We start from the raw sequence: 27,040 nt of genomic DNA, 5'->3' as shown, positions 1-27,040 counted from the left end.
ATTTGTATTTACGATACATGCTGTTTTTTTATATTTTAAGTTTGACGGTGCGTTGTGTACTTACTACGTTTACAAGGGGACCAAATATGCCAGCGCACACAGCAAGAAGCAGCGTGTGAGAGGGGTACAAGCTGACATGGATTTAACTTTTTAATGTGTCTTTTCCGCTAAAAAAAAACCCCATTTTCTGTCAAATGTTATATGGTCCAGCAAGTGCCATGTGTTACTCTGGGACAGTGTATGTCTCTGCGGTTAGAGTATTAAGGTAGGGATATCACTTAGCTATCATTAGCTAATGTTAGCTAGCCAGTTTTTTAATAACTTGAAGGGGTCTCTTGACCTTGTGGGCAGTGTACATTATAGTACATTATCTGTGCCAACTATTTTCATAATTTAACAGTCTATGCCATTACTTTGACTGCATCTCTATAATTTCCGTCCCCTACATTATTAGAGAATAATGTTTCAGTCAGTCTGGGTGACAGAGGAGGTCATAAGGTGGTCCCTGCGCTTCTGCAGCCGCCGGTATCCATGGAAACAGCGCAGTTTCCTAGTGACATCTTCAATTAAAGACACATCTCTGCCCAGTCAGCAATTAGCACACAGTTGGGGCACAAAGCAGAGCTATACAAGGCTGTCTAGTAGTTTAGTAAGTTCAGTTAGGTTCTACTCACAGGGGACGATTCACAATGAGGAGCTGGAAGAAAAGGAGCGTCTCTCTTCTCCAGTGGTGGAGTCCTCACTGACTGCAGAGACCCCCTCAGAGCCGAGACAGAGGAGATCCCCTTTCTTGGACCACCTGCAGCGCTGTAGATCCCCATGTGACGTGCTAGACCTCACCTGCCAAACCTCACCCACAGTCCGACAAGTCAGCAACTGCCTGTCCCAGATGTGGGCCACCACCAAGAAGATGTCAGACGAGCAGCGGCGCTATGAGCTGCAGCTGATGTTTGAGCATCCTGCATTCGAAAAGCTACTGCAAAAGGCCATGAAGAGTGTGGGGCAAATGCGAAGTGAGGATATCGCATACTCTCTCCTGGGTATGGTGAAATTGGGTGTGCCCCAAAGTAGCCGTGTGGTCCAGACTTTCCTCCGAAACTGCCAGGTAGATTGTAGACCGGCAAGCAAAGTTTTGTTTGTTGTTGTTTGTTGTTTCTCCATATACATCTGATATTTTTCATTAACAGGAGAAACTGAATGACTTTGATGAGAAAAGTCTGTCTGTTGTGGCCTCCTGCCTTGAACATATGAAGGGCAGCCCCAATGTTGGTGCACTTAAAGACGGCATGAGGTCAGACTTGTGGCTAAGCCAAAAATATACTTTTTTAGCACTACTTTTTCAGGTCATTTTACAGTGATGTGTACTGCTGTATCCTAGGTTGGTGGTTGAGGCCCGTCTTCCTAGGATTAAGAATGTAATGACTCTCCAGATCATGATGCGTCTGTTGGGGAAAGATGCACCGCTGGACCTTAAACGGAAACTAGAGGTTGGTGTCGCTTTAGCTTGATTGACACAGAGCTTTTAGTCACTTAGGTTAGTGAAATGTGTTGTTATGCTAACTTAATCGGAGTTTATGATGGTCATTATTTTGCTTGATATAGGCTAACTCATAGTAACATCTTAGTATGTTTGTATCACTAAGCATGAACAAAAGTTACCTGTATTTTCTAAAATGTTAACACTCGTTATGTACACTACTTCCTGCAGGGAAAGGCTTTATCAATGGCAGACCAGTTCAGCCTTCCCAACACCCAGTATATGATCACCACTATGACCACGATGGGCTTCTACTCCAAACCATTGCTGGACATCTGCAGCAAGAAGATTATAGGTAAAACCTTTTCTTCATGTTTAATAGTAATTGATTTTGAATTATGGTCTAGCTTAACTTCATAAGGAGTAATGACATGGTCACAAAGTCGGAAAACATCCTGGTGTATTTTGCAAATTTGTCAGTGCAGATATATTTTAAGGAGCCTAAAATTAAGATTAAAAATTGAGTTAGGCTTCTATTTTAAAGTTTTGCCAACCCTCCATCACCTCTCATGTTCTGTTTTCACATCTGTCCTTCCTGCTAGAAAACATCAATGGAATCCCCTTCAACAGATTGTATACAGTGCTGCAGTCCTGTAGGGAATTGCACTACAGAGACGTGGATCTTCTCACTGGCATTTCAGACTACGTCACCTCCATGATAGACATATGGAGCAACAAACAGGTGCTGCAACACACAACTGTATTCTAACAAAAGTCTCAATATCTCATCAGTCATATATGACAATTTAGTGTTCTTTCTTACCTGCAATCACATGAGAAGAGTAGGAATTGCTTTTCCAAGATATCGCATGTGACATTTTTCTGACCTCTAATGCTTCCTTTCTTTCTGTTCAGGTGATCCTCTTCCTGTCTCTGTTCGAGAACCTCGTGTTCTGTCCCGCAGCCTTAATGGAGGCCTTTGCTGAGAAGGTGATCGACAACCCAGAAGCTCTGACGCTTAAAGACCTCCTCTGTCTCCTCAAGGTGTACTCCTATCTTAACTACGATCTGCAGCACCACAGACAACAGTAGGTCACTCATTTGTCTCCATCTTTTAAATATTAAGCATACACAGGTCATTGATATTGGACTGTGTACTTCTTTAAAGGGCTAAGAAAATAAAATATTCCATCTTGGATGCATTTCCTGGTCTGGGTTGAACACCGGTTGTGTCACTATGGTTTTGTGTCATTATCTTCGAACAGCAGAGGCTGTGTAACTTACATGACTGTTGGCTGCAAGACCTCATCTTGTTGTTGTGTTTCTTCTTGCTGCTCCAGGTTCCTGGACAGTCTCAGCCGGGCTCTGGACTCCTATCTGCCCAAGATGTCTAGTTATGAGTTGTTAAAGGCTGTTTATTATCTGTGCCTTCTGGGCCACTTCCCCTCTGCACCACTGGAGAAACTCCTGCAGAGTAGCACACTTGAGCTGTTCAGCTCTACAGGTCAGACACTGAATCTACTCACATATGTGTTATCATTTTGTGTCTGCCACTTGTCTTTATTTTTTTTATTTCTTTTGCACTTTGAATTTCATCCATCTGAACTTCCCCTATTTCTCTCCAGCACCCAAGTTTCTCCAGAGCCAGGAAAGAATGTTTCAGACTGTGCACTTGTGCCTCAGTCTTGACCGTCCTGTCCTCCCTCTGCCCCTGACTGTCCCCCCATCTGTCCTTGGAGACCCCGTTTCCAGAATCCCGTCGGTCAACCCGCATCTCTCGCAGGCCCTGCAGAGTATACTGGAGGACCTGGCAGACACAGTGCTACAGGAAATGGTGGTGGTGGAGAACTCCTACTTCGTAGGTAAAGAGAGAATTATAGAGTAAAGAAGAGTTTCGGGGTGAATTGTGAAAGTTTCAGCTTTCATAAGTTTCACCTTTATCTGTTTGGGCCTGTCCCTCTGCAGGAATGCTTTAAAAACTTGTCGATTCATCATATGAAAAGCAACAAGTGAAGATAGACACGTTTATTTTCAGTTCCTATCATAGAATTAACAGTTACACTCAGTCCATTGTGTCTGCATTTAGCTCTCTAACTTAAACTAAGCATCTATATGCTGTAGAAAATGGCTTTAAAATGCAATTTCATCCAGTCTCGAAAGTGTGATGCTAGTAAGAAACTGCGTATGTGTGTGTGTGTGTTGACTCTCAGACGCCGTGATCACCAAACTTCTGCCGAACCAAACCGAGACTGAAGAGAGCAGCTTTGCAGGAGAGGAATGTTCTCCAGCAGAGAGCAGTCAAAGGTAAGATATCAGCATTAGTTTGCAGTCGATAACATCACCAGACACAATCTAGAACAAGTCTACTGTGGTGTTTTACTGACATGTTTTCTGAGACTGAGATGAATCTAATGTGCTTATGTCATGTTGCGTGAGGTTTTAGTATGATGCTGTGAAAACAGGTGCAGAGGGTGTTCAGGCTTTTTGTTCTGATAAAGTTGGGTGTTGAAACATGCTGTGATGGCGAACATCAAACATCTGATTCCACAACTTCGCATGCAACATATAACAACATGTCCACACTTTGAACTAAGAATAAAGAAAGTGCTTTGTAGGGTATAACATAGTGATCTAAAAGCAGGTCTGCTTGTTACTTGTATTAAACACCACAGTGATTACAGCTGCTATGGAGTTAAAATCCCATTTTAAAAACATATAAAGGTTTGAGATAGAAAATTAAGATTCAGATTCATCTTTAAGATTAAGGTTCTATACTTATTGCCATATCAACACATGGTTATTAAGGAAAAAACTCTTTGTCTTGAACAGAAATTCAACAGATTTTGAGAAAACATTTGTCCACTTTTATCGCTCTAAACAAGAAACTTTTACACAAGTTTTTAAAGTTCATAAAGTTGTGTATGTGCAGTTGTGTATTGTTCATCTAGTTTATTAACGATCTTTGAAATAGTTTGGATATAACCTTGCGTTGACTCTTTTCACTGTTTTCATTTTTCTGCACAAAAGTCTTTTGTGTCATTTTGTATGCGTTTTTTCCTTCGACTCTACACAGGGAGTCTCACTTCAATTATTCATTTTCATATATACGTAATCATTTTTCTCATTTCTCCTCACGTAGTCCTTGTTTTGATTCTGTCTGATTTTCGTTCAGTCATTCAGAGCTTTAACCAAATAGATTTCTGCTGAGCCTGTCGCTGCATTTTACTCATATTCAACCAAATGGTCCGGATGGTGTACGATGTGCTGAAACATTAATAGAAATAAATGCGTGATTCGTTGTTTATACCGCACAGTTCTTGCTCTGAACCTCTATCTTTATGCTTTAAAAATAGAATTGAAACACATTTTTAAAGATTAATTAGAAGAAGATAGAAGACAGTTACTGACAAAAAACAAATGAAAAATCCTATTGTACCCCTACTGATTAGAAATCTGCAGTTATGCACGTGTCAAAGGAAGCCAGAAGTACGAAGTGTTCCGAACATGGTGTTGTCTCAGTGAAAATGAAGCCACAATCTGCTCAGTCTGTTTTTCAACTTTTATGTTTTTTCCTCCCAGTGATGTTCTTCTAGCCAAATTTCTACATTCACTCTGTCATGCCTTTTACCTAAATTCAAATTTTGACCTTTTAAATGCTTGTCTTTAAACCCTTGTCTTGATATCCTAGAATTGCAGTAATTTGCGCTCCATACTCTGGTTTTTGCTACGGAACGTCCAATCCCCGTGGTCCCCTGGCTATCAAGATTCGCCATCTGAAGATCCTGGGATATAATCCCGTCCTGGTGAGAGTCATATGATGAAATTTTGGCTCTTCTTCTTTTATCAGGCGTTCTGATGATAATATTTCCATATTTAAGAAGCTTTTTGCTCACTTAGTTTGCTGTTAAAACTTTTATTACAATTGGACTCATGCACTTAAATTTCATAATCTGTAAAACTCACATACTTACGGATTATTAATCTATATATTTATAAGGGAAGAAAGTATCGCAGTACCATATTTGTTCTAATGACTATATGGGAGGGCCCATTTCTCATTTTCTCCAAAAGAAAACACCCAAAAAACAAATATTTGAGGCTGACATATATTAAAATGTTTCTTCAAACAAAATAAAAAGTGTACTGCTGCTAGTGGAAGCAGCATCAGTGTTGAGTGCATCTCAACAACATCAAAGTTTACTCTATCCTAATCCTGTTCTCTCCATTGTCCAGCTAAGCGAGCAGCAGCTGAAGTCGGAGCCTGAGGAAAAGAGAGCGGATTTCCTCAGGGGACGGATCTTTCCAGAACACCTCACATCAGACGCACAACCGAAAGTGGAGCAACTGGGATCTTGAGGACAGGTGGCTTGAGTAGTCTCAACCTGTAAAAATCATGATGACAACGCAGCTTTAGTTTAAAGCTGTTTAAAGCTCTGTAAACGATTAAGAAGACATAAATATATTCAAGTGTTTAAATAAATGTTTTTTTTTGTGAGATTACAGTGATGTTCTGCAAATCATTTTAAAAAGTCTTTTTTTTTTTTACTTCCAGCGGTAGATTTATTTTATCTCCACATTAAGTAAGAAAGTACAAAAGGTCATGGTTTGAGCGTGGGAATAACGGCTTGAATAACAGTTGAATCATATGTTTCCGGAGGATTTACAGTAAAAAGCCACACTCTGATGAAGGCAAAAGCTGAAATATTTAGGTTATCCTTGAGTCCATCAAAACTTGTATGAGAATCTTTGAATAGCTTTTTCTGTCAAAGTCCTAAAATGACTTACAAACCTAACAGAAATTAGTTAATCCTGATACCTGTGGCATTTGATGAGTAAGACCATACTGCTGAATGAAACCAATAAAACCAGTATGTGCGTTTGCAGTAAGTGCACAGAAACTGCAAGGTGAGCAAGGTAAATTTGGAGTCTCTTTGAAGCTGCCACATTTGCAGAAAGCACGAGGAAAGAGAAAGAAATGTAGAGGGAGGAAGGCAGGAAATGGTGCAGATTGTTATTGTTTGAAGTGTTTGCGTCTCCTTGTTGTATATCTGGTTGTAATCAACCTCCGCAACGTTAAACTATCCGACAACACATTCTGATGTTTGTTTGGTTTTTTTTTTTAGAGATGAGGGCGCGCAAACTGGAAAGAGCGTGTAATGTGATTTTAATCAGAGGGCTCTTAACAGCTTGTTTGATTTTTTTCTTTTATGAAATTGTGGTCACTCTTCTCCACATGATGTCACACTGATATACTAGATGAAGTGACACTTTGAATGTGGTTAAATCCCCTCATTGAGACACCACCTGCTGTTTCAGCCACAAAGATAGGGGTTTCCAACTACAAATTTCACATGTGTGTATGTGTGACAGGCAAACACAGTGAGTGAGTGAGACAGGAAGTGAGCAAAACCGAAGATGTTGGGTAAGTTATTTTTATTGTTTTATACAACCACAACTGGTAAAGGACCTGCTACTTTTGCTGTGTAGGCACAAAAACAACTATGCTAATTACAAGAAAACACACCAAACAAAACAAATCAAACGTCACTCACTATAACGTTCTGTTCAGAGTAAGCTACTACAAGGACACCCCCCCCTTCCGTTTCTATGTAAACAACTTATGGGGGCAGCTGTGCAAATGGACAGGTAATCAAAAGTGTCGTGGTATAGGATTCTCTAACCCTCTCTTCTTCTTGCGATCCTTGGGCGCTCTGGGTTTGGTGTTCATGTAGTCATTCTGGGAATCTGAATGCTTGAACTTCATCTGTAAGACAGATGAAGACAACTTGAACAACGGAGTTATATCTGTCTGTCTTTCTAAGAACCCAAGAACCTAAAAGGAAAAGTTAACATGTTCTTATTTAAAAGTTTAAAAAATGAAGAAATACTTAAAAGGTTAAATAGAACAATTTCCCCAACCATGAATTAAAATGCTGGTGGAGAGGAGAAAAGTTTTTAGACTCTCTTAGTGGGGAAATTCTGGGACATAGAGCTATTTTAAAATGACATAAACAAGACAGAATACAGCAGCTGAATAAATGACACATGGAAAAAATCTATATAAATATGTTACTTTCAATTCTCAATTATCATCGGGCGGTTGCTGAGACAAGTCACTATTTATAAGATCCTGGCTATGACCCCGAGTGAAAATATGTCATTACGTATGTGGCTAAATTTGCTACCAGTAATTTGCATTTTCAAAATCACAACCTGAGCACTAAAATATGAAAAGATACCTATCTAGATCCCTACCAGACACGTTTGAAGACATCAGATTTTTACTAATAATTTGTGTCTGATAGGTTTTGTTTATAGAAAAGTTCCTTTAAAAATCCTTAAAAATGACATCTACTCTTTCTCCCTCATTCAAAATTCAGAATCTATGAATATGCAAATTTACCCTTGTTTGTGTGCTTCTATTTTAGCACCGCACATCTATTCTATTGCCTTGCTGTAAATAGTTCACACGCAGTGGTTTTGTTGGTATTGTCAGGTGAGAACTTTGTAACCCCAAATTAACAGGAAAACAACAGGTTCAATTTTACATTTTTAAATTGCACAATTCTTCTTCTACATAATCCAGTGTGTTCAAAGGTTTCATAAGGAATGACTAGTGCTGTGCCATTTAAATATCGTATCGTGTTATCTTACGTAGTTGACCACGGCGATGATGGTGACAGCTGTGCTGTAGATGATGAGAACTACAGACACACAAATCCAAATCCAGTGAAGTCCAGGGACTACAGGTGGGGCAGGTTTTCCAGGACTACTGACATTGCATTGGTGTCCTGATAAAAAAAAAAAAAAAACATTAAGGAAGTATTCAGTGTACTTTACTGTATGCAAACAAAATTATAGATTGTGCATCTTAGGAATACTTACCCTGTACCAGCACCAGGATCCACAAAACATTTCCTTCTTTTATATAGGGAGGAGGGTACGTGACTATGACCTCACATCTGTAGAGTCCATGGCTGTTGTCATTCACTCCAGTGAGGTTGAAACGGACCGATTTGTTGTGCTCATGCAGCGCCACACCCATGCTATCGTTTAATTTACAGTTGGACGTGGGTTTTCCAAAGTTGCATGTTTGATTGTAAATCACTTCATTGTTCTTAAGAAGGCTAAAGGTCATGTCTTCACCGTTCATGTCTGGGCAAGGTATAGACACAATGTCTCCAGCAGGTACACAGACAGTTTTCACCTTGTCTGGGGAGAAAAAAAAAAAAAGTGATAATGATTCAGAGTGCAATTTCATTCTGATTACTGGTTATAGATACCTCTCACACTCCCATTATAATGTAAGATCTCTGATTAGGAGTCATGAACTAATGCTTGCAAAAAATACTTAAAGGATAGGTTCACAATTTTTCAAGTACAGTCAGGTGTCCATATAAACAGTGAAAGAGGTTTTCCTCACTGTAATCATTCCTCCTTCATACTGACTATTAAAAAATCCCCTTCAAATGCTCTGTCAATGTAAAGTGTGTCCACACACGTCATTTTGTGCAAAAATGCAATCTGAAGGTTATATGAGGCTTCAGCAGTCTGACTTAGTCATATCAAGTAGATAGCGGCCACATTTACGGTCTTTTTGACATCAGATTCTATGGTGGAAGTATAACAAAAAGAGGGACTTTGTCACTAAAAAGACTAATGTTGAAACTGTGACTGTGGATTTTGTCCCCCATCACTTACATTATGAAGTGATCTTGTAATGGTCAGTATGAAAAGTAAGAACGATGATGGCAATAAAAACCTATTTTAATGTTCATTTGGGCTCCTGACTGTTGTTTTAAGACAGACTTGAAAAGTTGTGAAACCGTCCTTGAAAATGCTGAAACTTCAAAATATGGAAACAAGCTGCTTAAGCCGCGAGCCACAGATGTTACAGTAACCCAAGCCTTTGTCTTCATCTGTGACCAACACCAGACACCTTTGCAAAGGAAATGACTTGTTTCAGCTACAACTCCAGCAAAGGTTGATTTATTTGCATTTAATTCCCCTAACTGAAATTCAGGCTTTGAAACCCGTCATTTCACTGCAACTCCACCCCCACACGGAATTTGTTCAATATCAGCACATCTAGGCACATTTACCTCTTTTAGCCAACCTCACATTTCACGTTGAAAAACAGGCACTTGCCATGTTAGTGGCATACTTGAGTCAGTCAGCGCCTGACTCAAGTATGCCTTCAGGTTGTGGTTTATCTGATGTAGCGCTGTAGCTGTTGCACGGATTCGTCTTGAAACACACGCCTTCTGCAGTCGGTTTTATCAGCTAAAGTTGTGGCAAACTGTATTTTGATAATTCTCTGCTGACTGTTTGCATGAAGATGTTTCTCAAACCACAAATACATGTATTCAGTCAGCATTAGGGACTATACATAAGTCTCATTTTAGGTACTAATCAACAGATAAACAGTCAAAAACTGAGATTATGTTTTATGCGCCTACACTTAAAGCTGTCAACCATAGAGTAGATAAAATATCAATGTCCACAACTGTGATTTAACAGACAATCATTTAAATACATTGATAGTCAAGTTTTTACTGAGGGGGCAAGTCTAAACCTCAGTGTTTACAAATGAAACCAAACTGTCCCACTGTCTCACTGTAACCACACATGCAAAACAAAGTGCCTTCAACTGTCAGACTGTGAGAAAAAGACGATTCACTGTTAAGTAAGTTGTAAATACTCACAATTACTTGTTTTTTTTCTGGCAAATAGAAATTTCAAGCAAATTATTTGTACTATTAGTAATAACTACAACTTGCACATTAGTTGCGATAAACATATGAATTACTGTAAGCGAGAATTTGTCTTTTACTAAAGTCTACAACTTACAATCGCAGGGACAGGAGCTCTTAGACTCAGATGCATGTGACAACCTGCAGCCCAGGAGGATCATGAAAATCCAGCAAACCCTCATCTTGAACTTTTGCATTTTTGAGAGTTTGTGTCCAGCAGAATGATGCTCTCGAGACTTGTCCTCATCACCCAAAACTTCGAGGCCCTCAAGCAAACTGCATCGACCGTAGGCTGCAGAGAGATCTGATCCGTTAATCCGATATCATCAGCCCTGGTTCCATGCGTGCGTCCCTTCGACTGTACTGCATCACATCCTCCTCAGACTGAAGCCCTCCCACGGTGCTGCTGTGACTGAAGATAACACACCCTCTCTTGAGGGAAAACATCCTGTAGCAGCAAACGCCTCCTCCTCTGAAGTTTCCGCTCTCTCTCCCATAGCGTGTGACCTTTGATACGCAAGGTCATTAATAATTGATTGATTTAATGATGGATTATGTTAATTTAGACCAGAAAGTCATCACAGGATGCCATTCCTATTGTCTGTCCTGGGCACATAAGTTCAGTCTTTTTTGTAAGTTTTGGAACAATCTTGGAAATGTTAGTTGCTGCACTGTGGTAAAGGGGTGATACTTTATAATAAGAATACAAATCATATACTTAACTAATGCTTATCTAATGCATGGCTCCTGATGATTTATTGCACAAATTAATACATGATGTATCATAAATTCCTGTAAACATTAAAAAATGATCAAGTCACTATGACGTGATGTGATTAGTTCACATTTAATTGGTAAAAATTGTTTCATATTTCTGTGAGAATAGACACTCAGTTGTTAGTTTATTTGGTAGGCCTATGACACTTCTGTTGAACTTAATTGGTACGTGCTAGATGATTGATCGATTGATTGATTTTATGGATTAAACAGACAAAGGATAGCATGTTAAAGTGAAAACACTTATTTCCAAGATGTTAAAAAACAAAGAAAACATAAAGAAACACAAAGACAGTCAACACAAAAAATTAAACAATACGATCCTGAAATTCCAAAAACACATCACCACAATTTAAGAAATAAAAAATAACTCCCACATCAGAAAACAAGGACAGCTAAAGTAACAGTGTCATTGCAGATTTCATTATGTTACTCTGTTCTATAAAAAAAAAAAAAAAGTCCTAACTTGACTTATATAAGCCTCTCTCATATTTAAAAACTTAATGCATAACAGGAGGCTGTTCCACAACATAGCACCAGTGTAAAAAAAAAAGAAAAAATTTTCTACCATGCTACACTCCAATGCTTTCAACAACAACACAAATAGAATTAAAAAACAACTCATTTTCCACCCGCTATCTTGTAAATATGTCAAAAAAATACCATTGAATCTATTCTCATATAAATATGAAGCTATTATATCAGAGAGGCTGAGCAAACACATGGTCCTGAAATAAACTTTTATGTAAGAGGAATCCAGCTAATTTGGTCGCATATCAATGAATGTATGAAATGTGAAACTGTGAATTAACACTTATTATAAAGTGTTACTGGTAAAGGTGCTTGTTCAGCAAATTTGTACATTAAAACATTATGCTATGATTGTGAATGAATATGAATTTGTGTCTACTGACATACTAACATTGAGTGTGAGTATCAGCTATATAGATAATAAAAAAATATACTGTATTTTCAGTGCCACTCTAAATATGTGCATTTTCTCCTCTGTAGCTGTACGTGTTGAAGCAGTATGAAGAGAATAATGTTGCAGCTACAGATGGAGGTGGAGTGAGTTGCCAGAAGTGCAATGACCCAGTGTACCGCACGGAAAGGTTTACTGAACACAATGAGACGAACTAAACAGATCTGGTTTGAACTGACATTTTGTGTTGCTGCCAAATGTGTCATTACCTCAGAAAAACACAAAGAGAAAGGTGAACAAGAAACTCTCTGTTCTGCATGAGTCACTGAGCAAAACACATGTACAGACTCTGGTGTAGTCAAGATACGTCTGTGAGGGAAAAAAAAAACAGTGATTGTGTTGCCAGTAGTGAGAGAAAGTAACAAGTTTTGAATCTTTCATCGATTTGTGCTAATAATTAACAGACCTTGGCTGTATCTACACCAGTGGTTCTCAAACTTTTTCCTATCAAGGACCCCTAAACTGACACAAATTAGACCATCATTTGATAAGGTTTTGTCCCAGTGTCCCTCATCTGATAAGATTTTTGCTTTTAGATGTTTTATCACAGAAAGCATCTGCAACTCATCATTGAAACTGTCACAGATTCTGTCACTGTGTTACTCATGGATTATAGTGGCAATAAATTATTCCCCTTTTTGCTGGGGACTGCCCTCAAGGACCCCTGAGGGTCCCCGGGCCCAACTTTGAGAACCACTGAACTACACAATAGGTTTGAGGTGAAAGTGCAATAGCTTTCATCTTCCACTAGATGGCAACAAATCATTTTATTTTGATCAGCCTGTTGATTACAGTTTTCTCCTGCTGCAAACTGTCAGGTATATGAGCATTTGCTGCAATCTTTTTTTAATCTACAGTAGGATTATAATCCATAAAAAGGGTACAAAATATTTATTTTGTGTGTGGTAACACGTGGTGACACATTAATGGGATTGTGAAGTGGGGATTATAGAATTTCCAAAATGTTGTCTGTAATTCTAACTCTGCAAATGGATGAAGGGGTTGGTAATGCCATGTGTCCATATGGATGACGCGCAATAATCTCCTAATCTGGAACATGCCCCTTTTGTCTGGTGGTGGTGGTGGTGAGCATCAGCATGAACCCATGCAGAGCTCATGTGTGGTTTTAATGTGGCTGCTTGCTTCACTCAGCTGCTGGAGTCTGATGCTGCCTTCACTGTTTCCCAGAGAGTCCTACTTTTCACTACATCACCACATTGCTCATTCATGTGCTTTTTTTTTCTTAGATGACCCCAAGTATCCTGACATGTTAGTTTTCTTTTTCATTTGTTGCTTTATTCTAAAAAAAAAAAAAAAAGAGGAGCACTGAATGACTTTGCAGGATGAACAGCAGAAAGTGGGTACATAATATCTTTTTCAGCAATAATAAGCAGGAAATGGTGCAACAATGTGTCATTTATTCAACACTGGCAACCCTAAAAAAATACATGGCTTCCACTTACTTTACTTCATTTCTCCTCTCTGTTTTAAGCTCCAATGTAACATATTTCCCACAGGCCATGAAGGCAGCGTGGGTTCTGGGCTGGACAGGAAACGACGGAGAGGCGCAGCGTGTCTCCTCCTCAGCAGCTCCGGGAGAGAAGAATGGGAAAAGGGAATGGGATTGTATATGTAGACGAGGCAACGCGTGAAAACATGAGGACGACGGGCAGTTTTTAAGTAGCTTTTTATTTTTAAAAAAACCCCATATCTATCAGCAGGAGTTCCTCTTCTTTTCCCTGAGGAGGAGTGAGATTTGCTCCCATTGGAAAACACAGGAGGAGGAGGAGAGGAGCCTCTTTGTGACTCCCATTTGACTGTAAGTGGGTTTTTCTTCTCTAATTAATGCTCATTTTTTGTACTCTTCTTTATATAAAAGCAAACTCAGGCGCTGGAAATGTCAATTATCAATTAATAAATGTCAGTTTATCATGTTTGTAGCCTTCACTGTTCACTCTTCCTAGTTATGTCCTCGGGAAAGGAGACGAGAGATTTACGTTTACCACAAAACCACGAAACGAGTCATTCATTTGTGATATATTATTGACTGAGTTTGGTGTGGCAGGCTGTTTGAATGGGAGGGGGCTTAATTTGTGCCCCCTATGCGGCCATTGAACAATCCCCTTTCTTGGGGGAGAAAGGGTGCGCAGCGTTTGGGCCGACTGGGAAAAGAGCCGCAGCTTTCATGATGGCACTGACAATTGAAGTCTATTGTTGGGATGTATTTGTTAGTTATGTTGCCAAAACGGAGCCTTTCGTAGCCGAGCTGCAGGTTTTTTTTTTTAAATTTATTTTAAAAAAAGCTCATTTTCTTGTTCTGCATCTATGTGAGCAGAAGAGAGATGTACAGTCTCCACCCTGTTCAGCTCCTGGTAATGGCCGATGGTTTTTTTTGTCGTGCTAATGTTTGTATCCTGCTGGTGGGATTATGAAATGCCACATTTTATGTCTTTAAGAAAAAAACAACCCTATATAATAAGTGTTTTGTGTGCGTGTGTGACTGGGTTCAGCTTCATTATTAGCTGCCTCGTTCACTGCAGCTCATGAACTGTGTTTTAATTCCCTTTGTTGGATGAGGCCGCCGGCTGCAGATTGAATAAAGCCAGTTTGACCAGTGGCTATCTCCAGTTTAATGCCACCATCCACTGCAGCTTGTAGAACTACATTGAAACAATCCAGTATTTGTAGTTTTATCAGAAGCCAGAGTGGAAAAGTTAATTATATATTTGTATTTACAGTTGTATGCAAAAGTTTGACAAATTACATTTTGGTGATTTTTTTTTTTTTGATTGAAAAAATATAAACAGTCTCTCTAGGATATGGAAAAAAACAATATTTTCAGCAAACATTAATACTTATGTTATAAATTGAACAAAAATAAAAACAACATTGTGGCATGTGCAAAAGTTTGGACACCCTACATAGTCAGTGCTGAGTAACACTCCCTCTGGCAGATATCACAGTTTGCAAACGCTTCTTGTAGCCAGATAAAAGTCTTTCAATTCTTGTATTTGGGTTTCTCTTCCATTCTTCCTTGCAAAAGGCTTCTGCAATATTCTTAGGCTGTCTTGCACGCACAGCTCTTTCAGTTCTACCCACAGATTTTCAGTTATGTTTAAGTCAAGGGACTGTGAGGGCCATCCCAAAACCTTCAGCTTGCATCTCTTGAGGTAGTCCATGGTGGATTTCAAGGTATGTTTAGGATCGTTATCCTGTTGTAGAAGCCACCCTTTTTTCAGCTTCAGCTTTTTTTTTTTTTTTACAAATGGTGTGATGTTTGTTTCCAGGATTTGCTGGTATTTAGTGGAATCCATTCGTCCCTCCATCCGTGCATTGATTCCTGTGCCGCTGGCTGCAACACAACCCCAAAACTTGATAGATCCACCTCCATGCTTAACAGTTGGCAAGGTGTTCTTTTCATGAAATGCTGCTCCTTTTTTTCCTCTAAATGTGCTGATTGGGGCCAAAGAGTTCTATTTTAACTTCATCAGTCCACAGCACTTGTTTCCAAAACACATCAGGCTTCTGTAGATGTTCTGTTGCAAACTTCTGATATTGGATTTTATGATGAGGACGCAGGTAAGGTTTTCTTCTACTGACTCTCCCATGAAGGTCTTGTTAATGCACCTCCGCTCCTTAGACCGCTAAATCTTCATCCTGCAAGTATTTTGCAGTCAAATGGGGGTTTTGATTTGCCTTTCTGACCAGCATACGAGCACTTCTCTTTGAGAGTTTTCTTGATCTTCCAGATCACCATCTTGACCTCCACAGTTCACCTAAACTGCCATCTCTTAATTACATTGCTGACAACACTTTGCTATCTTCACGTAGCCTTCCCCTGCATCGTGGGCATCAATAACTTTCATTTTCAGAGTCTTACACAGCTGCTTAGAGGAACCCATGGTTGCTGAGTGTTCACACAAGATTTGAAGAGTCAGAGTATTTGTAAAGCTTTTAAACTGGCACCAGCTGACATTTCCTAATGATGGTTGTTTACATGCCTCAAGCTGATTAAGATCCGAGTCTTTGTAAAAAGAATCTGAGACTTCTGAACTCTTAGGGCGCCCAAACTTTTGCACGTCACAATGACGTTTATGACATACAAAGTAACTATGCATTAAGGTTTGCTAAAACTATTATTGTTTTCCATATCCTAGAGAGACTGTGTTTACAGCTTTTCGATTAAAAATCACCAAAATATGTCATTTATCAAGGGTGCCTGAACGCTGCTGCTGCTGCTGCTGCTTTACTGGCAGAAATAACTCCCAAAACAACAAGCCTCTCCATTGAGGTCAAGCTATGTTTCCCTCTCTAGCCTAAGCTTTGCTGACATTAACACTGGTGAAATAATGACCCTTCACTGACTGTGGGGTTCAAAGGTCATCTGTAGGGGCTGAACACCATGCCACTGTCTGGCTGGCTGCCATATGAGCCCAGGTTTTCACCCAGTAAACATTCCCTGTATGGGTGCTATTTGTACTGCCAAAGCTGTATCTCTTCAGTTCAGGGGCGAATGCAGCAAAACAAACACACACACACACACATAATAAAAGCCACTAAAAAGAAGCCACTTGGCCCAGCCTTTATTCCCCACAGTGGCATTATAATAGACCGTCTGTGTCCTTAAGGCACGCTTGATTTGCATCCACAAAGCACTAGACTCGAAGCACATTATTCTGGGCATGGAGACAGTGCAGCAACAATGCGACCCATTCGCTTACAGTGCAGTTAATGGGTTGAAAATAACTACTGGCCTTCTGGTCGCTCCCCCCCTCAGGCAGATGCCTTTAAGCTTGTTATGTTGTTTTTTTTTTTGTTTTTGCATGAGGAAAATAGCTGGAGTTTGGAGTCAGATTTCACTCATTGTCTAGTCGGAGATATAAAAAAGGACAGAAAATGTGCGATGCCCCCAAGCACATCTGGAAAACCCAGCGATATGTTGTTTTTGTTCCTGTAGGCATTGTTACTGTGGCTGTTTCCTGTGCTGTAACCCATTATAAATGTGTTTCTTAAGAACTTAGTTATCAGCTGGTTATGTAAAATGGAAGGTTTGAAAATATTTGCTTTGTTTTTGATGTTAGAGGCAATTTCGGGGGGTTATTTTAGGCCTGCGGTTAGATTCCAGGAGATCTATTTTGAATCAGTGTAAACAGGATTATTATTGTTGCGGTTGTATCAATATCATGTAATGTAAGTTCAACAAGTTCATGTTTGAATCAGCATCATTATTCATATCAAGTTCCCACCAAGAAACAGACATTTAATGAACTTAAAAAGTAGCAGCGGACATGCACCCCATGTAATAGATCGTACAAAACATCTTCTCCATAGACTAAATTGTCCTGAAGTCACTGCTTTCAGGCTGTACGCTATACAGCTCAGCCATAAAAAGCTCAGTCATGGATTAAATTTCCAGCCACAGAAGTAAAACATATGTTAAAAAGGAGCGTGTCATTTCACTGCCCCTGTTTAAGAGCACATGTCAGGAATTTTTCACTGTCATCTTTTCTTTCTCGAGGCTATTGAAAAGAGAACCCAGAGACAGAGGGTGTATATATTTTTTGGAAGAAACATCAGCTCAAAATAACCAGAAACATGGTTTTCTCATTCACCCGCTCTGTCGTGTTTTGCCAAAAGAAGGAGCGAAGAAGAAGAAGAGAAAAAAAAAAACCTCTTCTGCTTTTCTCCCTCCATCCCTCTGCTCCCTTTCATCCTTTTTATTTTTGTGTACGCTTGATTTCCTTGGGATGTAGTTGATTAGATGAGAAAAACAGTTGTCAAAGAAATTTTGGGCTTGAAGAATGATCCCCAGAGATTGTGTGTGTGTGTGTGTGTGTGTTGGAGAAGAAAGATTTGAAAGCTATTCTTGGTTTGTCTGTGTGTATATATATATGTGTGTGTGTGTTAGCATCTCCTGCGTGCTGGTCTGTCAGCACTTTCTTGGCGCTGTCGTGCGAGTTGCAAGAGCCGTGTCAGACCTCTGCCTATCTATCCATCCGTCCACCCACCCATGTCCTTGGGCATGAGACTTCCCCCGCACAAAAGCTCCAGAGACGAGGCGGGGGGTTAGCGGTGGTGGCTGGTGTAAGTTTACCCAGGTTGTGTTACAGCCAGGGGTGTAGGTGGGTAAAGGAAGGCAGTGGGAGGACGCCACTTCAAACGCAGCCTTCAAAACACCCTGATGGAGAGCCGGAGGGGAGAGTGTAAACTGATATTTCCACACAGGTAGCAGGTACCTTTGCTTCAGATGAGGACTGGAGAGTAGATGTGTGTGGGGGTGGGAAAGGGCGACCAGCTGCAGAAGGTACCGGCTCCTTGATGCCAAACAAAATGCCACATTCTGGCTGTGTTGTGTGCAAGTGAAAACGAGAGGAAAAGTGTCCATGTCTCATTCCACATGGGTGTGTCCCCCCTCTTGTCACAGGCACGAGGTCCCGGCCTTGTATAGGGCCTTGTTCTGGTAACATTTTGCTGACCTTTGGTGGCAGCTGCCCCTGCCATTTGGAAACAAAGACAAATGGCATGGCCTGTAGGCTGCGAAACCTCTACTGTTCCAGATAGCGAGCCGCTCTTCCTGTTGGCCTTTTCATACATGCTTAGAAACTTCTATCAATGCCCTCAGTGGCAGGAAATCAATTGTTCGGAATCCGCATGCAGCCTTTTCTTTTGAGATGACTGATTTCAATTCTTTTGACAAGGATAGGGCAGCTGTGCAACCTTAAAAACATGCACACACTTTCACTTTTACTTGTTGTTTTTTTTTTTTTTCTTTCCATCACTTTTTTTTCAGCAGCAGGAAATGTAGAAGGTGTAGCCTGTGCTAAACCTATAAATGCTCTATCTCCAGCTGCACCGCTGATTGGAGCAGGCAGAAGGAGGGCACCCTCCTCTCCTTTCAGGGCAATACATGATCTGGGTCCTCGCTCAGCAGGTGCACTCAAGCGCACAGCTGCATACACACCACTATATAAAGACAACCGAAGACACGGACGGCGAGGATTGACCTACAATTCAGATCTCCTCGCCATGTTAGTTGTCATATCTGTGCCACTGGGGTGAACGCTTGCTCCTGAAGCATTTTGCAGTATCACATAGTGTATACATTTTTAGTGTGGGTGGGATTTACTTGCCTAAAGGAAAAGTCCACCTCCTACATACTTTTACTCTGTTGGATATCATTGATTCATTGTGCTCAATGTGCTCCAGGAGTTAATTTATGATCACATTTACATTTTGGGGTGATTATAATCCCTCAAACAGCCTCGTTTATCACCCTACATTGCCCAGATTTCCCTTTAACAACATCAGAGAACGGGTTTACACTTGTTGCATCTAGCTGTTTGTTATTATAATTTTTAGGTGGGGAGAGCAAGTGTTTTTGAGTGAAGAAAAGTGGCTGCATTGCATTCTGGTCTATTGAGGCCACTGTCATCTGAGAAAAATAATAACTCTGCTTCATTTACATTGGATCTCTTCCTGTATAAATGTTACGCATCAGTAGAAACTTATGAGTCTAGGAATAAGTGCTATGATTTAGGGCGACTGAAACCAAACTTGTCTTTTAAAGCGTGATTTTGAGGGAAGATTTTTTTTTTATGGATGAATATGGCCTTGCTCCACCTTTTTAAACTACATAAACACATCTGTCTTATGTAAAGTTTTTCCATGACCTATTTTCCTACATTGTATTTGATGTGCTGTGTTACTTGTTCAGCTTGTTGTAATGCTCATTCATTAATTGTCCCTTTTTTGTTTGCTACATCTTTCACTGTACAGTCTGTTTAAACAGCTTAGCAGCTATTAATCAGTGGGACTTTGACAATGGCAGGTGGCTGATTCTCACCGCTGGGTTGCTGGTGAAGACTCCCCCCCCCACCCCCCTTCTCTACTGTATTACAGATGGTCTGTTCCATTCACTATTGTAGGGGGTCAGTCTTTGTTAACTCAGCAGTGCACGTGACAGGAAATGGAGGGGGGGGGGGCAGTCTTTGTGAAACATACTGACTTGATTGTTGTTCTGTGTGGCACAGTTAATCATACAGTCAGCGTGATCAACACCTGTGGCTTCCATAATAGAGCTTTGAGGCTGTTTTTAAGGTAAGTCACACACACAGTCGGGTAATCACCCTGAAACTGATCCTAGCCTTCAAGGTTGGAAAAGGGGAATCTCATCCCAGTGGGAATTCTCGGCTTGAATTCCAGCAGCCACATCACATAACGGCGGGCAGAGCGGCAGAGGAGGTGATTTATGGTATCGCGTTTCCTTGTCTGCCGCACCTGCCTACGAAATCTGCAGCAAAGTCTTGTTAAAGGCTCCACCGCAACAGTCAGGGGATGGGTTGATGGATGGGGCGGCCCGTCTGCGTGGATGGACAGCCTGTAGAGATAGGGGCCATGGATAATGGGTCTTTGACATGAAGAGAGAGAACATGAATTGCTTGAGGCAAGCAGGAGCGCTTCAGAGAGAGTAGTACTAAGAGCACACAAAGTGCCAACACAGAGGAAATATACATGCGCTGTCTGGCTGCTGTATAAAAAATATTCATTATTGACTGAGGGGAGGGTGATGTATGATCTGTCTGGTGTAAAGATTACATAGGGAAAGAGAAAGTGGATTTATTCCCTACTCTCTGTATTGCTTTCACATACGCTCCTTTGCGTCTTTAATTGAATTATACTGAATGGACAACCCTTTGCAGCAATATACAACCAGCAGTATATAGTTGCTTTATAGCCTGGGATAAACATCAGTGGCGTCAGTTCCCGTGTCCTCTTTGCTCCTCCGTCCGATCAGAGTTCATCTAGTTCTCATGAAACCATAACAGTGGTTTCCGTGTGTGTGTGTTTATGTGTGTGCGCGTGGGAGGGGGAGGTTGATGATGTTTGTTTGTCTTCTTGCAGTCTCTGGTAACAGTTAAAGCCCGTCACACAAAATCTTTTGAGAGACGCACGCAGATGCGTACGCTGTACTGTTTCCCCCACACCCCGTTGTGAAATGCCTGCCTCTCGGCCAAAAATGTTTAGATGAGGTTGTGCTTGTACAGTTGCTTTCTAACCATTGACCTCCGGGTTACATTCCAGTGGAATCCACCGAGGATTCAGTTTTATAGGATACACTAACAAAAGCGGCATTATGAAACTATCAGAGAAAGTCGAGGATGGTGATTACAGTGTTCTTTCCTGGTGTCCCTTTAGGGAGGTTAGCATCATATTGTGTTGGGGGGGGTGTCATGTTTATATGTGTGGTTTCAATGGCTGTGTCGTACATGTGAATTATTGGAATAAACACATATCTGACCATGCATAGAAAATAGATTCCAGACCTGAGCGTGCGCTGCATTTAAGTTGTCATCCTCTTGAATTGTAGCTCCAAAGGGGATTCTGATGCACTGTATGGCGAAGGAGAAAACAGGCGCCCCTTTACATTATTTAAAAGTTCCAACTGTTTCAAGTGTTCAGTTCAAGCCCCGAACTAGCAGTACACCAAAAACTGGGGCTGAACAGGCTTGTTTTGCCATTAAATATGCACTGCAGCCTACTTTCCCCCATCCTCAGATCTCTAGCTTCACTCTCACCCGTAATCATGAAATTTAGCCCGGCTCATGTTTGTAAGAAAGTAGCAACACTATGCAGGCGGTACTTAAGTGTGCGGTGAAACCTCGAGGAAGGGAAACGAGAGGGGTTGGAAAGCAGCCTGCCCTTGTCGCCTCGCCAAAAGCCACAAGGGTCACCACACATCACACACGTCACTATTGGGCCCGCTGGCTTCGCTCCGCTCTACAACCGAGCTGGCTGCCAAAAAGACTCATGGAAGTGGAAGAACACCTGTGAGGAAGAGGGTGAAAAATGGGGTGGGAAAAAGGGGCGAAGAAGTATCAGATGGAGGAGGCAGGGAGAGGACAGGAGAGGTTTATGAGAAAAAAACCCAATAAAAAGTCCTTCGGTACGGCTGATGTCATGTGAAATACAGCGGTTTGGAAACACTGAGGTCATTCTTCTCCTCGCGTCCTCCGCCAACGTCTGGAAGTCACACTTCACACTTGGCTTCAAGCTAGCATTCTGAATTTACTGTACAGGCTGATGCTGACAGGCTGCTCCTCTTTCCTCTTACATTAAGGTTCATGTAGGACAGCACAGGAATCTGGAGTAACAGCAGTGACCTACAATGCAAAGAGAGAACCCAAGCGAAAGCAGACATGCTCGCCGTGGTAGAAGTGGATTGACACATTTTTGTGAGAGAATCCCCTGACAGTCACTCAAACCTGCAGGCTTAATCTCACAAAATAGCTGTGTGTGTGTGTGTGTGTGTGTGTGTGTGGGTGCGCTTGTATTGCTGCCTCTTGCTAAATCTCATTGACTAATACGCTGGCAGCTCTGAGTGAACCCGAGCCTCTATTGACTGAGTCTGGGTTAAGTTAGTGGCTGAGTAGCTTGCTAATCTCTCTCTGCTCCGCTGATCTTCACTCTCTAGTGATTCCTGATTATCTGGCCCACGTGCCACACAGGCAACTTTACCCGGTGATTGAACTGGGATCGAGTTTGGCACCATGACCGGCTTTGGGGCTACTGGCATATTTGCGGTCAGTCAGCTTGACCCCCTCTCGCCCCTCACTGCTGTTGGCGAATCCCGTCGAGAGATTATCGGAACAAAGTGGTGCGAAAGAGAAGTGAGATTTCTGTCTTTTTAAGCTGATCAGCTGTGAAGCAAGCTGTGCTAATGATGAGTTTTGAGAGTTGAGCACAATTTCTCTCGCAGTCAAAGTGAAACCAGCGCACACATGTTCAAATGCTCTGACACAAAGGGCTCTTTTGATGCAGCGCAAGAAGAACAGGTCCAAATGTAGACTTAACACAAGAGGCATTTTATCACGTAACTCTGTATGTGTGTGTTACATTACCCATAAACCCCCCTGCCGGCAGCTCGCCAGCCAAGTGGGACCTCCATCAGATCCCACTGGCCATCGTGGGAACATTCCTGACGCAGCATTATTCCGTAATTCCCACCATGTGTGGTTTTTCCAGAGCCGAGCGCTCGCTGCACGGACCGTGGAGAATCCCACTGAGTAGACCAGATCAGCTCCTTGTAATCACAACCAGACTTCAACGTGTGCGAGGGGAGGAACAACAAAAGTAGTGTGTAAATGATAGTTCAACAATAACTTCACCATAGGTTAAAAAGATGGTCAAGAGGGCAGGTTGTTACGACACTGACAACACCTGACTTTTTTTTTTTTTGCATTAAATCACTGAAGAGGTCACTGCAAGGATGGAGGCTTTTTGAGTCGCACTTGACTTAAAAGTAGTTCACTGATCAATACTAATGCACCCTCTGAGTGCAGATCGGCTTTGTAGCGAATCATCAATCAGCTGACTGATGCTTTACCTCAGTGCCCTTACTAGAGCTCTCAGGGTCACTGCTAAGGCCTTACGTAGCTCTCAAACCAGATTAAGATGCTGTTGGCCCTTTCTGATCGATAGCTCTCTCTCAGTCCAGCCGTCGTCATCCAGATTATTGGTGAACGAGGAAGTGTGTCCATTTTTGTGTCGTGAATCAGAGGTCACCGCCAGATTATCGCGCCGAATGGTCTCTGCCTCGCCGTGTTCCACAGAACACATAATAAATCACATTTGCAGATGCTATCTAATCATGCGACACAGGAATGAGCGGAATGCATCTTTAATCATTTATCTGCCGTCTCTGTTGAGTCACGAAGAGTGGTGTTTTTTTTTGTGTGTGTGTGGGTGTAGTTTGGAGCAGACTTTACACAGTGTTTATAGAATGGTGGATGGTTATTATTATGATTTTTAAATTGTTAGTAGATTTATTATCTTGCAACGTTACAGATAACCAGGAGACTGCTGTCTCTAAATTATCTAGGCACATTCCTACTACAACCCCGCAAGATTAAGAGATGTGTTGCTTCAACTCTTTGGTTGTTTATAAGGCCGTAGTTCATAGTGTTTTTGTAGCGGATCGTTTTCTGCTGTTAATAGATTCACGTCTTTTATGAATACTCAAATCAAACGGCATAAGATCTTGTGCAATCTGCGTTAAAAAATGAGATAAATTTGTCCATCATGTCTTCCTACAATGAGGTCATCACAAAAGATTTCATTTGATGTGTGGGTGTGCCAAAACCTAAAGAGAGAATTACAGTTTTTGTCTTTATTTCTGTTATTTTGACCGTCTTTCTGATCACTTATGTTGTTCTAAATGACTAAGAAAATATTTCATGTGGATCAGTCATATCAGTTTGTAAACTGGAGAGTCATAATGGTGTATATATATATATATAGTTTATTTTTCTAATTTTATGTATTCAAATATATGAAAATGCCATATCAGATGTGATGCTGACCATTCCTCTGTAATAACAGATAACGCTGGTATGATAATGGCTATAATAGCTTTGGCATTCTGACTGTCTTTATAGGAAGTAAAATCATTTGAAAATGGTGGAGTAGAATAGAGGATTGTTATATAATCTGTTGCAAAATTAGAATTGAATAACATAATTGAACACAGCATGAGTGAATGAGTTCTACATAAATGTCTAAGGGGCACATTGTACTCTGATCTGTCCAGTTAATGTGTTGTGTCATCCTGAGTAACAAAGACTCTGTGTGGTGGCGTGTGTGTCATATTTGCTTTTCTTTAATGTGTGTTTGGGATCAGTCTAGTATGTGTGTGTTTATAGATGTATGATGCTGACTAAATTCTCATCACAGGAAGTACTTTTTACAGTGTAATTGGTGAAAGAAGTCACAGATTGGAGACACATTTATCAAGTGTTCGGCTCCGCTCGTCCGCTGCTTACTCATTTTCTGTGCTTCCCCTACAACACAATCCTGTCTTTCTTTTCCTGTGACATCATCAGCCCATTGCCCTTCCCTCCTTCCCACTTCCTGCCCCGACGGGAAACGAGCTGCCCCGAAGGATTGCAGTTAATGCAGGAAGTGTGGGTGTACAAGGACACACCTGTGTCCACTACACAGGAGCCTGTGTTTTCCCCCCTCGGTCTGTTGTCGAAGTGGGGCGCTAATGTAGGCCACAAAAAAAATCTGTTGAAACTTACTGTTGTACCCAGGGCACCTTTTGGTCGCAGTTGTGTGTGTTTTTATAGTACCCACGGAGTTGCCAGGGCATGTTGCTGTAAAGTCTTTGCATTCTGTGTAGCTAAATACAGGTGCATGTAAGTATTTATACTTTTCATACCCAGATTAGTTGTGTACCAGAGCTGTAATGGCACTGCAGGACCAAAAAAAAAAAAACCCATTGTTCTCCCAGAATTTACAGGGAAACTGAAGAGGAAGATGTCATGTTATGTCAGGAATTCTTTAATTTGAATCTTTTTAAAAGTTTATTTTGAAATGACTTGCCACCAGTGCTCCTCAGTCATGAGTTGGTCATGTTTGTCTGTGCATGTGTCGCAGGCCCTGCCTTTGTTTTCGGCGTCGGAGCAGCTGCCCGCCGGCTATCGCGCTGTTGTGACTGGAGCAACTGTGTTCCCCCCCGCAGCTGCACTGATCCATGTGTCACTAGCACACCTGTTCAATGGCCTTGTGTTGACTGAGTGATATCACACGTTAACTGTGCGCAAATTACACCAGAGAGATGGTTGTTGTTGGGGGAAGTCGGGGGAGGCGCGGGGGTGACTTGTTGTTGTCTGAGCGGGCGATTGTGTGTTTTACACGCACATAAGCACACAAACTCATGCTCTTCCTGACACTCTCTCCCTGTTGCAAGAAGCCTGTTTGCTGTGAAAACATGCACTCACACGCACACACTTTTTTTTTTTTTTTTGGCCACATGCTGCGGGGGGAACAACAGTTGGTGCGGAGAAAAACGAAGGAACAGCTGAGGCCAGCGGGAATAGCTTCCTAGTAGTTAGCCACAACATCAGCTGCCTACCTCTCACACTCACACACACACACACACACACACACACACAAAGTAAATAAGACCAAATCATAGCATTGATATTTCCTGGCCAGCTCAGCATGTTGTAACCTTACAACCCCAGCAGCCCAAATTACATTTTGTCACCAGATTATGATCCAGCATCCAGATTGTTTCAGATGAAATAAGGTTAGGCTGGTATGAGTCAGCACTGATGTAGGTGAGTCAATGATTCGCCGAAACGTTCAATGCCAGTCAGCTGGTAGAGATCGGTGAGTCAAAGTCAATACACAAGTAAGAATTTTGCAAAGGTTTTCTATTCTGACTCATGTCGTGAAATTATCAGCCTGTGGTGGTTGCCATGCTTATTAGGGTTGGCCGTGTGTGTGTGTGTAGAGAGGGCTTTGTAGTCAAATGAAGAAGGCCTGTGCAGCTCAAATGTCACATTCTTAATCTCGCAGTAATGATGAAGAGAGTTTATAATGAAGGGAGAGCTGCGCTTGATTGCTTTCAGAGCTTTGCGATAAGTGTCTTTCAGGGCTGTGCGTGTCATTTTGTATGTGCGTAGTTAAGTCTCCCGCTCAAGCACCCTCTATAGTTAATCCTCTGCATTCTTGTGACAGTGAAATCGGTCTGCTCCCCTCCAGCTGCCTGCTGCCAAGTTCCTGAATTCTCCCGCAGTGCAGTGAGAACAAACAAAGTCGATCCATAAGTTTGGAATTTCACTGACTGATGGCCTTGGATGAGGTGACCATAATGTGGATTGTGTTTTGCCACTGCAGCCACAAAAATAGACAGTAAATCATATCTGATAGATTTTCTTCTTCTTCTTTTTTTTTCTCTTTTCTAGGGGATAAAAGCCCAGTGACGGAGTGGAGTGGTGGTTTCATCTGACCTTTAACCTCAGTAGGAGGAAGGGAAAGCCACTTCAGAGGTAAGAGTTCCTGTAAACTGGAGTGAGTAAATGGCGCCATTGCTACTTTTGTGGGTAATAAAAAAGGGAAAAACTGCTGCTGACGTTGATGCCAGTAAGCTTTTCGAAACGAATGCCACAGAGATTGTTATTTTAACTCAAGTTGCTGCCGTAGCAAGCTAAGTTATATCCAAGGTGGTCTCAAAACACCGGCTTTATCGCAGCGCCTCCGACACGC

General features: G+C 41.4%; 3 protein-coding genes across 6 annotated transcripts in view; 2 read left to right on the top strand and 1 right to left on the bottom strand.

Moving 5' to 3' along the window:
- Positions 1-80: 80 nt before the first annotated feature.
- fastkd2 (FAST kinase domains 2) lies at positions 81-5,977 on the top strand. Its single transcript, XM_042404781.1, has 11 exons — positions 81-1,105; positions 1,188-1,291; positions 1,379-1,487; positions 1,709-1,832; positions 2,080-2,219; positions 2,393-2,565; positions 2,818-2,981; positions 3,103-3,339; positions 3,688-3,781; positions 5,166-5,280; positions 5,711-5,977. The coding sequence occupies exons 1-11, from the start codon at positions 461-463 to the stop codon at positions 5,831-5,833; spliced, it is 2,028 nt and encodes a 675-aa protein (XP_042260715.1). The 5' UTR covers positions 81-460; the 3' UTR covers positions 5,834-5,977.
- Positions 5,978-6,796: 819 nt separating this feature from the next.
- On the bottom strand, positions 6,797-10,950 carry si:dkey-1h24.6 (cytotoxic T-lymphocyte protein 4). The gene is made up of 4 exons (XM_042404809.1): positions 10,328-10,950; positions 8,363-8,689; positions 8,132-8,268; positions 6,797-7,241 (listed from the first exon to the last, which is right to left on the bottom strand). The coding sequence occupies exons 1-4, from the start codon at positions 10,425-10,427 to the stop codon at positions 7,128-7,130; spliced, it is 678 nt and encodes a 225-aa protein (XP_042260743.1). The 5' UTR covers positions 10,428-10,950; the 3' UTR covers positions 6,797-7,127.
- Positions 10,951-13,468: 2,518 nt separating this feature from the next.
- Positions 13,469-27,040, top strand: part of raph1b (Ras association (RalGDS/AF-6) and pleckstrin homology domains 1b) — a 41,808-nt gene continuing 28,236 nt past the window's right edge. For 2 of the 4 annotated variants that reach the window (XM_042404808.1, XM_042404807.1), the window contains exons 1-2: positions 13,470-13,808; positions 26,740-26,823. The gene's annotated coding sequence lies outside the window, so the exon portion shown is untranslated. Of the gene's footprint in view, positions 13,809-26,739; positions 26,824-27,040 lie in introns of all 4 variants that reach the window. The other 2 variants (XM_042404803.1, XM_042404806.1) reach the window with 2 other exon arrangements.

The sequence above is a fragment of the Thunnus maccoyii genome, chromosome 24 (assembly GCF_910596095.1).
Source record: "Thunnus maccoyii chromosome 24, fThuMac1.1, whole genome shotgun sequence".
In the NCBI taxonomy this organism is placed as follows: Eukaryota; Metazoa; Chordata; class Actinopteri; order Scombriformes; family Scombridae; genus Thunnus; species Thunnus maccoyii.
Note: the sequence above shows the minus strand (reverse complement) of the source record. Positions and strands in the feature narration are given on the sequence as shown.